At 40.4% G+C, this 12,901-nt stretch overlaps 1 protein-coding gene across 3 annotated transcripts in view; it reads left to right on the top strand.

The window, feature by feature from the left end:
* Nucleotides 1-12,901, top strand: part of mipol1 (mirror-image polydactyly 1) — a 168,784-nt gene that overhangs the window by 18,348 nt on the left and 137,535 nt on the right. For 2 of the 3 annotated variants that reach the window (XM_034195480.1, XM_034195479.1), the window contains exons 1-2: nucleotides 5,535-5,664; nucleotides 7,294-7,385. The exons of the other annotated variant lie outside the window; for it this stretch is intronic. In XM_034195480.1, the coding sequence (XP_034051371.1) occupies nucleotides 5,573-5,664; nucleotides 7,294-7,385 (184 nt within the window). In that variant the 5' untranslated portion in view covers nucleotides 5,535-5,572. Of the gene's footprint in view, nucleotides 1-5,534; nucleotides 5,665-7,293; nucleotides 7,386-12,901 lie in introns of those variants that run through there. 3 annotated transcript variants of the gene reach the window in all.

Below are 12,901 nucleotides of genomic sequence, written 5' to 3'. Positions count from 1 at the left end.
GAAATGTCTTCATTACTCTCTTTAAATGTAATGAAAACTTTACTTATATATAAAGTTGACATCACAACAGAATCATTACTGATAATATCATAAGATGCATATTTTCCTCTTTAACAGATGACAACTAAATAATGAGGGGTTAACATTCCTTTATTCTATCAAATTACATATAAATATGTAAAATAATTGAACTTCCAGTTATCATGAACTGTGATGTATGTGGAATGTCAGCCATTCAAAATACTAGTCAATGGCATCAACATTGTGCATATCCCCCCATTACAAGTAAATATGTAATAAGTTGATTTTATCTTAAAAATAGCTGTAGTAATTGATTCCTTGTAACTTGAAACCTATGTTCTGACCCATTGTTTCTAATTCTATGATGATTTCAGCCTGAAATATGATAAAATATGAAATCAATAGCCATCTTGGACGCTATCTTCAATTTCTCATAAGCCCCAAAGGGGATTCTTGGGGACTTTTAATATGTTATTCATGACAGCCCGTTGAGTCTGGCCTGCTTAAGGTTTCTTCCTCAGAGGGAGTTTTTCTTTACCACTGTCGCCTGTGTGCTTGCTCTGGGGGTTGGTAAGGTTAGACCTTACTTGTGTGAAGCGCCTTGAGGCACCTTTGTTGTGATTTGGCGCTATATAAATGAAATCAATTGAAATAGAAAGTTTTCTGAACATTTCCTGAAAGTTTCAGCTTGCTATAAATTTGTTCCAGGTTTGACTCAGATTTGACTCCTGGTCTAACATTTGAGCAATGCATGCTACTAGTGTCTCCATACAGGAAGCATCTTGAAGCTTCATTACCAACAAAGGCTTTTGTAGAAAGTATGAAATAAATTTCAGTGAGAGTGTTCAATATTTTTGTTCCCTGTGTCATTCCATTTTATTACACATAACTTAATTTCTGTATTCATTTGTTTTGGTTTCTTTGTGCGTATGGATTACTTGGGTTGTTACCGACATGTCTGGTGAAACGTTCATATCAGTAGCACCTTTAGAAATATATTTACTGAGAAAAATGACCTATTCAGTAGTTTGTTTGTTTTTGTAATTTTTATTTTTAGCATTTTTTAGCATTTTTTCAGTATTTGCACAAACGCAACCAAACAGTCAAACCAGGATCAGCAACCAAAAATCACAGATATTTACATTTCCAGTGTTGAGGTAAAGTCTGATTGATAAGGTTTTACATACTCAGTCCATTTAGACCAGATCCTGTAAAACGTGTCCTTTTGCATCCTTATGGAAATGGTCAGCTTCTCCGTGATGTAGATATTGTGCAGTATGTCTGTCCAGTCCTCAATGGTTTCAGCCATTTCCTCATGATGGCTTTCTTACTCGCCAGGCTTAGAATTCCCAGCAGTCTTTTGTCTGTATTCTGGTTTTATACAGATAAGTCAGCCAAATACCAAGTGCCACATTTAAGGGGAAATTTAGCACCAAATGTTCACATGATCTATTATTTCATCTCAGTGTTTGGTAATGATCTAACACCGCCAGAAAATATGGAAATGATCGGCCCCAGTGACACCACACTGTCTCCAAGAGGTGTCTCCTCCACCGAGATAGTAACACTTCTGCATTGGTGTAATAAACTGTCTGACAATGTTCTTCCAGCTGAACTTTCACCAAGTATTTGACCCAGTTACAGTCCATTGGTGTTAACAAATATTAGACCAACTTTCCAGAGAAATGATCATATTCCCCCCCTTTTCTCACCTATTTTTAATATACTCTGTGCTGGCTTGTTTACTCTGCTGATGTGAACTAATTAGAGTCTGAAAAACCCTAAAAACCCCATTTCTTTCCCTTCAAACCCTGTTTTCAGATTTTTATGGAAATGGTGCCTATCCTATAAATATCTATAAAAGTCATCTTTGCCTAAACCATATTTACTCTGCAGGGCCTCAAAGCTGAGGAACTCCCCCTTGTGGATGAATAGTAATAGGTTGTTATTCCCTTTGATATCCATCTTTTAAACCGGTCATCGTGTGTATTTGGCACAAAGTCAGAGTCATAAGCACACCACTTGAACTTTTTTGACATTTCTATTAAATCACATGTTTTCACACGACTATTGGCTATGTAAAGCCAATGTAAATGTCACAAACTTGGATTTTAAGATGGACAGTGATTTTACACTGGATCGGCAAATGAGCTCTGTTGTGAAGGTTAGCTTTTTTCAGATTAGGCAGCTGGCAAAAGTAAAACCATTTCTTGCACAAAAGCACTTTGAGACAGTGATCCATACCTTTATAACATCTCGGCTGGATTACTGTAACTCACTGTATTTTAGAGTCAACCAGTTCTCCCTCGCACATCTCCAGCTGGTGCAAAATGCAGCCGCTCACCTCCTAACTGGAGCACGTAAGAGGGCAAACATAATCGACATCCTGGCTTCCCTCCACTGGCTGCCTGTCCATTTTAAGATTCTTTTATTTGTTTCTTAAGTCATTAACTGGTTTCACCCCCTTTACCTCTCTGAGCTCCTTCAACCCTACAATCCTGCTCAGTGCCTCATGTCAACTGACCTGCTGCTCCTGGAGGTACCGAGGTCCAAATGGAAGCTCAGAGGGCACAGAGCATTTTCCATTGCTGCTCCAAAACTATGGAACGAGCTTCCATTGAATATTAGACAAGCCTCCTTACTCTCCATTTTTAAAACTATTTTAAAACCATTTTTATTCCTTGGCTTTTAACTCCGTATGAGACACTGTTTTTGTTTTAGTGTTTTATGTTTGCTTTTATTTATTGTTTTATTGTTTCCAATTGCTTTTAACAACAGTCAAATAATGGTTCTTACTTATTTTATTGCTTTTGATTATTTTGTGTTATGTACAGCACTTTTTCAACTTGGTTGTTTAAAGTGCTATATAAATAAAGTTGAATTGAGTTTTAATAATTTCATTCCAGGAATTTGGTATTGAGTTGACCAAGAAGTCATCAGTTGACATTGTGGTCTTTTGCAATTTCCTGTCTGTCGGTAATGCCCTGACTGGTAAATCTTTTTGTAATATTGAGTTCTATATTTTCCATCCTGCAGAATAAACTGGAGAACATAAGATCAATACTTATTTTGGTCACTGTACTCATAGCATTAAAAAAGAAATATGGGTTCTTAATTTTAAACTAGTATAGCAAAGCGGGAATTTCGTGATTTTGCATGCAGGTCTCTAGTTTTATTTAGTTTCTTACAGCAGTTGTCATGTGCTTTTCTTTTAGTAAAATATTAACATGGAGTGAATTTGAATAGTACTGAATTTCTGTATTTTAAGTTCACATTTAAAGGCTTTTTTTTTCATCAGTTGAGCATCTTCAATGATATGCAGTGAAAGACCTGTAGATAAGTTTATCGTTTTGCAATCTAAAGGATGTGTCAGTGTTTTAAATAGGGGAATAAATTTATGTGGTAGCGCTGTGGCTTATAGCACTCCTGCTCACAGTAAGAAGGTCCTGGGTTTACATCCCACCTGGTCTTTTCTGTATGGAGTTTGCATGTTCTCCCTGTGATTGTGTGGTTCTGTCTTCCTTCCTCCCACTTCTAAACCCATGCAGGTTAAGTGAACTGGAAACTTTTGAGCTGACAGTGAGTGAGAGTTTGAAGGTGCTTGTTTGGCTGTATGTGTCCCTGCAATAGATTGGCACCCTGTCCAGGGTGAACTTGAACCTAATGACTGCTGGGATAGGCTTCAGCTCTCCGTGACCCTTAATTGAAGTAAGCAGTTATTGCAAATGTGTTTTCCATCTCAAAAATGATGCTCAAAGGACTTTAGAAACACACTGTCTCACATTAACTCACTTTGGACACACTAACAACAGGTGCAAGGGTGCCGAATTCCATAACTTCCAATAGGAGGATACCGAAGCCCAAAAAGTAAGATGTAGGGATGATCCAAGCAGATGCCTAGGATTGGGTACCTGTGGCATTATCGGCTTGATTGGTATTTTCTCAAAATTAGGGTTGGGATGACTAATGAAAATCATGTCTACTAATTAGCTGCTGACTAGTTGCCGATGACTCTCAACTCAGAACAGATGTTGTGAAAGTGTAGGAACACGGACCCACAACAGGGGGCGCAATGAACGGACAATGGAGAGAGTAAATAACAAGATTTACTACTGAAACAAGCACGAGTAATACAACAAACACAATTTGGGGTCGAATCCGCTGGTGTCGTGTGGGCAGGCTCGAAGGTAGGAGACGTCTGTCTCAGTCGAACCGGAACCACCCAGATCTCCTCTGCCACCGAACCCTGGAAATACTGGAACCGCCAAGTCCCGAATTCCCAGGTGGCCACTGCCTCCGCTCGTCGGATCCGGTACTGCTGGCAGGAGAGAGCAACAACACACAGGAGTGGATGAACGCACCCAGTAACAGAGAGGGGAGAAGCCGCCTCCACCTCTTGGCAAAGTATAGCAGGAAGGTGAGTACTTATCCAAAGAATGAGGTTTTCAGTAGTCACCAGTCCTGAAAAAGGTTTTAACAGTCTTAGCTGATGATGCAATGTATAACTGCAGAGAATACTACCTTGGTCTTAGGCGATATCTCGGCACTGAGGTGGAGACGCCGTCCTCCTGATATACCTCGGTGCTGAGTAGAACAGCTGTGTCTGGTGATGGGTGACAGCTGTCACCCAGGCTACTCCCATGATGCGGCAGCGCCCTCTGGTGCCTGGAGCCCGCACTCCAGGCAGGGCGCCCTCTGGTGGTGGTGGGCCAGCAGTACCTCCTCTTCAGCGGCCCACACAACAACAGATTTACAAAAAGTATAGATCTCCAAGTTTAAAATATGGAATTAACATAGTGAAATACATGGAAACGATATGTGAGGTTCTACTCTGTGCTAGATATTTATTCAAAGCCCTTAAGTGAAGGAAGTACTCTCTCTGTGTTGTTTCCTGCTTAATGTTGGGGAGGTGATGGTCTAGTGGTTAAGCGTTGGGCTTGAGAGCAGAGGATCCTCGGTTAAAATCCCAGTCTAGTGGTTAAGTGTTGGGCTTGAGATCCTCGGTTAAAATCCCAGCCTGATTGGAAAATCACTAAGGGCCCTTGGGCAAGGTCCTTAATCCCCTAGTTGCTCCCGGTGTGTAGTGAGTACCTTGTATGGTAGCACCCTCACATCAGGGTGAGTGTGAGGCATTATTTGTAAAGTACTTTGAGCGTCTGATGCAGATGGAAAAGCGCTATATAAATGCAATGCATTTACCATTTAATCTCTGATCTTTTCAAGCATACTCTTGTTTGTTGTTTTTGATGGCTGTGCAGGAAAATCTGGATTTGTTGGTCGTGGCCAAGCAGTTAAGTGTGCTTGTTTTCAAAGCAGATATGAAAAACATATCCATCTTTTTGGATCTGATCTCCATTGTAGCAGAACAGCAAAGTTCATGTTTTATTCTAACCTCTGAAAGCAAACACCTGTGACATTCGAGCCTGTACGCTCATCAATTTTAAACTCCTGACGACTTAAAGGGATTTAACCAATTGGAGCTCAAGTCCACGTCTCCATCCCCGGATGTGATGTGAACCCGGGGTGTGTGCCGGTGATTAGAACTGTGTTGATGGCGTCCAGCAGCAGCAAAGCTCTGGATGTTCGTTCGGCTCTGCAGAGAGCAAAAAGGAAGATTTTCAGCCTTCAGCAGCAGCTCCAGGAGTAAGGAACTTCAGCATTATTACCATTTTAGAAAATTAAATTGGAATTTTGCTTTTTGGAAGTATAGAAGGAAATATATATCCAGAAAAGGAAAGCAGATGGAGAAGGAGAGGACATAATAGATTGGTGTGAGAACTTTATATTAATGTGTGCGGAGGTCATACAGGTTACATACATTTAACCATTTCTGGAGGCTTCTTTGTTTTGGATCTTTATCCGTCTTGGCTGACTGACTCCCTCTGTGGTGTAGTTTGGTTTCACGTTGCAGTGTTGTGGTCAGACAAAAGAACTTTTTGTGACATACTTAAGTCATCATCTATGTACCCTGTGACCCGCAGACTTCTTATTCACCCTAGGGACACAAAGTAGTCCTGCACCCTGAGAACGTAAAGCCCAGGCTGATACCTAAGGTTTAATTAGGTCAGCTAGGTAGGGAGGTGCCAGTCCATGAATAATTTTATAGGTTAGTAGCAGAACCTTAAAATGTGATCTCACTGGGACAGGAAGCCAGTGAAGAGATGCCAAAATGGGTGTAATGTGGTCGTGAAATGGTTTCAGCTTTTACCGCCTGCTGCAGTAACACACAAAACAGATGTTTTATTTGTAATAAGGAGAGAATTCCAGCAGCACTGCAGTCACCCAGTGTTAATCAAGAAAATTAATTAAATTGTTGTCCGTTTCTTTACTTCTTCTACTATTTAACTGGGTGACGGTAACCTGCCTCAACTGTCTGTAATTTCTACAAACATCTGAACTATGCAAAACATGTTTTCAAATTTCTTACACTGAAAACACACCACAGCATGGTTCCATTTGATCCACACCGAGACCACTTATCCTGGTGGTTTCGACCAAATTTTGGCCCTTTGTTGTTTGGAGTGTGACCTGAAGCAGGTTTCAAACCTGCTATTTTGGTTTGATCCGAACTAAAAAGTGTAAAGTTCCCGACCAATTAAGGTATGTGTGACAGCACCCGAAGACCTCAGTGCAGCTTCTGTGTGCAAAAATGTCCTGATGTGGTCTGATACACCTGTACAACAGACCACAAGTTCACAGCTTGCCAATTTTCTCCAAAGCCACGTTTCATTTTACCAAATACTATTAGTCAATTAACATTTTTATTTGGTCACAAGTTTACATTGTTTATATTTGGTTGTATTGCATTGTTGATAGAAGTGGTGTAACTCTGTCAAGTTTGTGGACTTCCATGCTTGGACGTGTTCTTTCAGGTCATGTCTTTGCGATAGCCACTCTTGAATTTGTCTGTAGTGTTGTTTCACAGCTTTGGAGGAAAGGATAAGATTGTTGCCTTGTTGGCAGAAAATATTTCAACCTTTAAGCTTTTTGTTTTGTTGCTGATGCCTTGAAGTGCTGGTTGGGAGCCGAAAGAATCACAGTAACAAGTATTTATACTTTTAACTTTTTAAAGTAATTAAAAGACTATTTAATTTGCTTGACGGGCCAAAACAAAAGGAAGGCCCGAGGACCCCACATTGGGCAACTGTGCACTAGAAGATGCTTCTTGAGTTCACTTTCCCCTTACAGTCTTAAACTGCCTTTCTGGGGGCAGGATGTAGTCCCGTAACAGCAGTACTAATTTGAAGTTTATTTTTGTGTGTGTGTTTTAAGAGAAACTAGTTCAGAGAGTCGTGAGGAATTCAGTCCGTCTTCATGGACGCCCAGCAAAGAGCTCAGAGAATCTCTGGTGGACATGTACAAAGGTAAACGACACATGACGTCACAAAGCACGGTGCTGACTTAAGGAACGGACTTTTGTCCTACAGACTCCACTTTGCTGTGTTTGGTCAAAACAGTGATTGATAACCACGTTCAGGAATAGAAACCAGTGGGTGTTTGAGAGAGTCTGGCAAAGCTGAAGCAGCTCATTTGGAAAATAATCAGCAGGGATGTAATGTAAAAAACAGTCTACATCAGTGTTTGAGGTGATGGTGTTCAGGAACAGACTCCTGGTGAACTAATGTTTGTGTTTGTCCACTGGGAGGAGCTGTTCTCTTTATAAAGATCTCAATATCAACAGTCCGCAAGTCAGTTTTTTTTTAAAGCGGTAAATTATCCTGTGTACACTTAAATGTGTATTTATGTAGAATTGTAAGCATGAAATGCTTCTTGAACTGTACTTCAAACAAGCCATTAAACAGTCAAACTAAAAATCAGAAGTTCATTTGTAATGATTTTGTAACAGCAAATATTTCTCAGAATGAAAAATATGTGGCATTACTGGCATTTCATGAAACATACACTTTAAATTCTTGTAAGCAGAGCACAGTGCAGTTCCATTGAAGATAACACAAGTTAGGCCAAAAAGTTACATTTTAAATTAGGTTGCTTAAGAGAATGAAAGAAAATGCTTATTTTTATGGATGTAGGAAGTTAATTTTATCCTCTGCATTTAACCTATCCTAATTACAGTTAGACACAATCCAACCACTAGGAGCAGTGGACAACCACAATCTGATGTCCGGGGACAAACTCCAGATGTAGAGATGCTGCCTTGGTCAGGGGCAGAGAAAGAAGCAGACCCTAAATAAAAATGGTCGTTTGGCTACAACTAAGATCTTCACTGAACATGGAGTTTGTATGAGTTCAGCTGCTGTCTTCTTTCATTATTATATGATTAGAAACATGTCTGAATGTGACTGTCTACCAGTTGAGTACAGTTTTCATGGTTTAAAGTGGATATGACACGTAAAGACAACATAGTCTTATTACATGTAACAAAGGTTATATAATTCGGTCAACCTAAGCCTTTTGGGAAAATGGGCACGGTTCTCCCATTATATAACATTTGAACGTCCTGCCACTGAAAAATGTGCACGCCCTGTAACCAAGCTCCCGCTAAGCACCACATCCTGAAATACGTCACTGCGTATAGACCGTATCGGCTTGCGTGCTTGGCGGCCGTTGTTTACAGTTTTTTTAGCGGCAGAAACTTTGATTAAACACAGCTCTCAGGGACTTGTTTGTCGATATGCCTGACCAGTGTGTCGCAGCATGTTGCACAAACACAAGGGCAAAAGGTTTTAGCCTTTTCAAGTCCAGGCAGATTGATCGAAAGCCGCGGTGTTGTGTGATGCACGAAATGTCAGGCTGCCGCTCCCTCCGCTCGCACACCCGCATTTGCTCCCGACAGCAGACACTTTCCTCTGCCGTCTCCATGTTCTCGCATCGCTCACAGGAACACCTAAAATGTCAACCCCAAATAATATGTTCACAATAATCTTGAAATGGTCAAGGAACTTGTAAAAATATCAGTGCAATACGTAGTAAACATTGCGGTGGCATGTTCACTGTTGTTTTCGGCGATCTTTTTCGAAACGTTCGCCGTTTATTTCCTTTTCTTTCATGAAAATAATGTAACTAAACACAGATGAATGCAATGCCAGGCACTCAAAAACGGCAAAAACCCGAAAGTAACGATGGTGGTCCGCAAGTAGTAGCTAGACTATCGCGGCTCCGGAAAAATAACAAAGGCAGTATACAGACGCTAGAATCGAAAATGCTGTAATTATAGTGTTATAAACAGCAGCAACAAAAATCAAAGCCTCCCTTACCATTCTGTATTCTGCAGCCTTTCAAAATCCATCTGAATTGGCACGTCTCTTGCCTCTGCTTCGGCTCCGCCATAAGCACCGTCGGCATTATTTTCACTGCCAGAATGTTCCTGCTTTGAATGTTCGTCCGAAAGATACGGCTCCAATCTGTAGGGTCTAATCACTGCTGCAACATCCTCAGGATCCGAGTCTGTCTCGATTTCCTCACAGAAATAATCCACACTTAAAGAGGAGTCAGAAAAGTTCTCGATCTCGTCACTGTCCATGCTGAGGTCTATCTGTTCCTGTTGTCAATCTAACAAAGACGGGACTCTCCACGCTGTGACGTCACTGCATCATGTGACCGCTGATGGAACGCTGCCAGCGCGCTTTCCAAGAAACACACTTTTGAGAAGCTGTACAAACTTTATTTCTCAGTGATAATGATTAAAACCACTTTCAACTTACTATACTGTATGTATATTTTGATATTTATATCAGTTTTACCTCATTTTTTAGGTGTCATATCCACTTTAAAGGGTTTTTCATCTCTGGCCTCAGTTTTCAAAGTTTCCTAAGTTCAGTACAAAATAGTTCCACTGGGAAACCTCAACACAGAGGTCTCAGAATTCTTCAGACAAACCAGGACATTGTTTATGATAGTTTTGCTGTGTAGACCTTTTTCAGACACAATTTTAAGTACGTTTTTTGTGTTGTAGTCCATATGAAATTCAGTAGCAGTGGACTCTATCAAGTCTAATCGAGTCTTATGGGCTCAGTTACACCTGTGATGAAAACATACACCCTGACTCACTTATGACTTTCAAATCCTGAGGCATAAATATAGGGGACTGGAGAGTATGTGGTGTCACGTAAGGTTTGAGAAAGCTTACTGTGGATGGCACCTTTGCTTTGCTGAGTGTAAACATGCTGTGTCAGTTTCTAGATGTAGAAAGTTGGACCACATTACAACTATTTTGGCATCTCCTCACTGGCTTCCTGTCTCTGTGAGGTCGGATTTTAATGTTCTGCTATTAACTTATAAAATTACTCACGGACTAGCACCTTCCTACTTAGCTGCCAACCCTATGTACCGGCCCGGGCTCTGCATTCTCATGGTGAAGATCTACTTTGTGTCCCTAGGGTGAATTAAAAGTCTGCGGGCCACAGAGCCTTCTCTTATCGTGCACCTTCTCCCTCTCGTATGGCTAGCACACTGACATCGTATGGTGCTATGCTTCCTATGCCTTTAAAGTCATTTTATTTGCAACGGAACATGTCTTGGTCTCAACTTTATTTAAATTCTGTCTGTTAGTGAAGCTTAGGGCTAGCGGCCGGCAAACACTTTAGTAATTTCTCTGTTTTCCTTTCGACTTACTGCTGATGTATTATACCTTGGGTGTAGTTTTTTCCAGCCGACTGATTCTGTTCTTTTTCGCGCTGTCCGAGGTACGGACGGCGTCACATAGGATTGCAGGATTGACTGATCCAAACCATAAGGGGCCAGGCTGATTCTGAGGTACAAGGCCTGAAGCAGGTGCTGCATGCCGCTGTCTGCATTTGAAAGTGACCCTGTCGTGGACTCGCAGTAACAGGCCCGCTGACGCGATGAGGAATGCTGGATAACCCCTGCCTGTGGTGCTAACGCCTGTGTGGACTTCTCATCTTCTTTATATTATTATGTTGTTTGATTTCCTGTTTTCTGGTTCTTCAGCTTTGTGAAACTTTGCAAAACCTTGTAATTGTTAGAATGGCCTAAGCAGTGGGTCACCCCTTTGAGTCTGTTATGCTTGAGGTTTCTTCCTCAGTATCATCAGAGGGAGTTTTTCCTTACCACTGTCGCCTTTGTGCTTGCTGTTGGGGTTGGTAAAGTTACACCTTACTTCTGTGAAGCGTCTTGAGGCAGCTTTGTTGTGATTTGGCGCTATATAAACAAAATAAATTGAATTGAAATTAAGATAAGCTATTATTCTAAGTAAATAATAAGCACCTAAACAACAAGCAAAGTCCTAGATTCTTGTTTGATGGTGTGACAAAAACCTATAGACATCAGTCTTTAAGATGGTCATATTTTTCAGCTGACAGTTTAATGGATTTTAAAAATGTAAAATGGACGTCATAAAAACAAACTAAATTAAATAGAAAGAAATTAGTGCAGACTTCCTCACCTATTATGAAATGGTGCCCCCAATTCAGGACCATTTCTGTCTGATTTTGATACCATTTCTTGACAGAAACTGTCTGAAATCACCTGTTTTATCCTGCCTTACTGTCTTTCTGTGAAGTAAAAAGCTGATTTTATGGATTTATTGCTGAATTATCAAGTGCTTTAAATGGTTGTTCACCCACCTGTCTTGTGGCGGTGAAACCTTACGGTCCTTCTCCTGCTTTGTAGTCACAGGATGCAGACCTACTTTGTCTGCCTAGGGTTGGGAAGAAGTTGGCAATTGACCAATTGATTCCCCATATATCCAAAAACAATAGGTCTGCATACCGCTCACTATACTAGTATCGATCGCAAACCAGTGACCTAAGGCAACCACTGGATGTCTTTGGTACTAGGGCTCTTTAGAGGATCCTTGGGTATTACTGGAATGACTTTATATCAAACGAGTGGTTACTAAGACAAAAATGAGGAGCATCATTTGCATTGCCAGCTTTGACATTTTGGCAATGTGACACGTTCCACTGTGCAAGGACACACCCACGTTTCACGTGGATGCAACTGATAGGTGGTTATTTTAGAAATGTGGGAATGGACTGATTGTCTGCCTTGGTAGCTGCCATCCACGACCCAAAGCAATTCTATTTTTTGTGTATTAGACTCTGGAGTGTTTTTGAAACAGTTTCAGAAACACGTTTAGAATATGATATTAATTTAAAATGTGATATTTTACCAGTAAATACTATGGACCACCAGTGGTCTGCGGACATCTGTGAGAAAGGCTGCTTTAGAATCTTCGAACATCATGCTCCTACTTTGTGGAACAGGCTGCTGCGTATTATTGGAAAGTCAATTTCACATTCTTCAAAAACATATTTATTTTCTGTTTTAATTAGTTCATGGTTTGCATCATTTTAGCTATATTTGTCGATATATATGATAGGTTTGCTTTTGGATGGATTTTAATTTGTTCTCTTCAAAGATTAAATTTTATTGTTTTATTGGTGTTTATTTTGATGTTTTATTATGGAAAGCACTTTGTAATATATTGTCTGAAAGAGCTATATAGAGAGAATTGTCGTTGTTGTTGTTATTATTATTATTAATTATTATTGTTACATGACTTTTGGCATCATGACTCAGGTCACATTAAGGATGGTTTAATATGTAGTGAATTCTGTTAGTTTTGAACCAGACTTGTCAGATTACTTTAACTCCACCTACGTTTGCTTCCTGGTATTTCTTTTGTCATTTGTGTGCCTGTACTCATAATCAGTAAATTTCGTAGTTACACTTAACCTACGTCAGTTCTGGGATCATTGTGCTGGTGCAACATGCCACCGTGTCACCCACCGAACTGATCTCAGTCCTGGATGGCAACCACCCAGGCAGACCATTGATCAAAGTTCAATGGTACGAATATTTCATAAGGTAAAAGATGGAATGTTCCATACAATGAGGCGAAGCTGGGTTGAATGGTATGTTTCAGCTTTCACCGAATTACATATTCGTTCCATTGAAA

Source organism: Thalassophryne amazonica, chromosome 19, assembly GCF_902500255.1.
Source record: "Thalassophryne amazonica chromosome 19, fThaAma1.1, whole genome shotgun sequence".
NCBI classification, from domain to species: domain Eukaryota; kingdom Metazoa; phylum Chordata; class Actinopteri; order Batrachoidiformes; family Batrachoididae; genus Thalassophryne; species Thalassophryne amazonica.
This window is presented reverse-complemented; position numbering and strand designations above follow the sequence as displayed.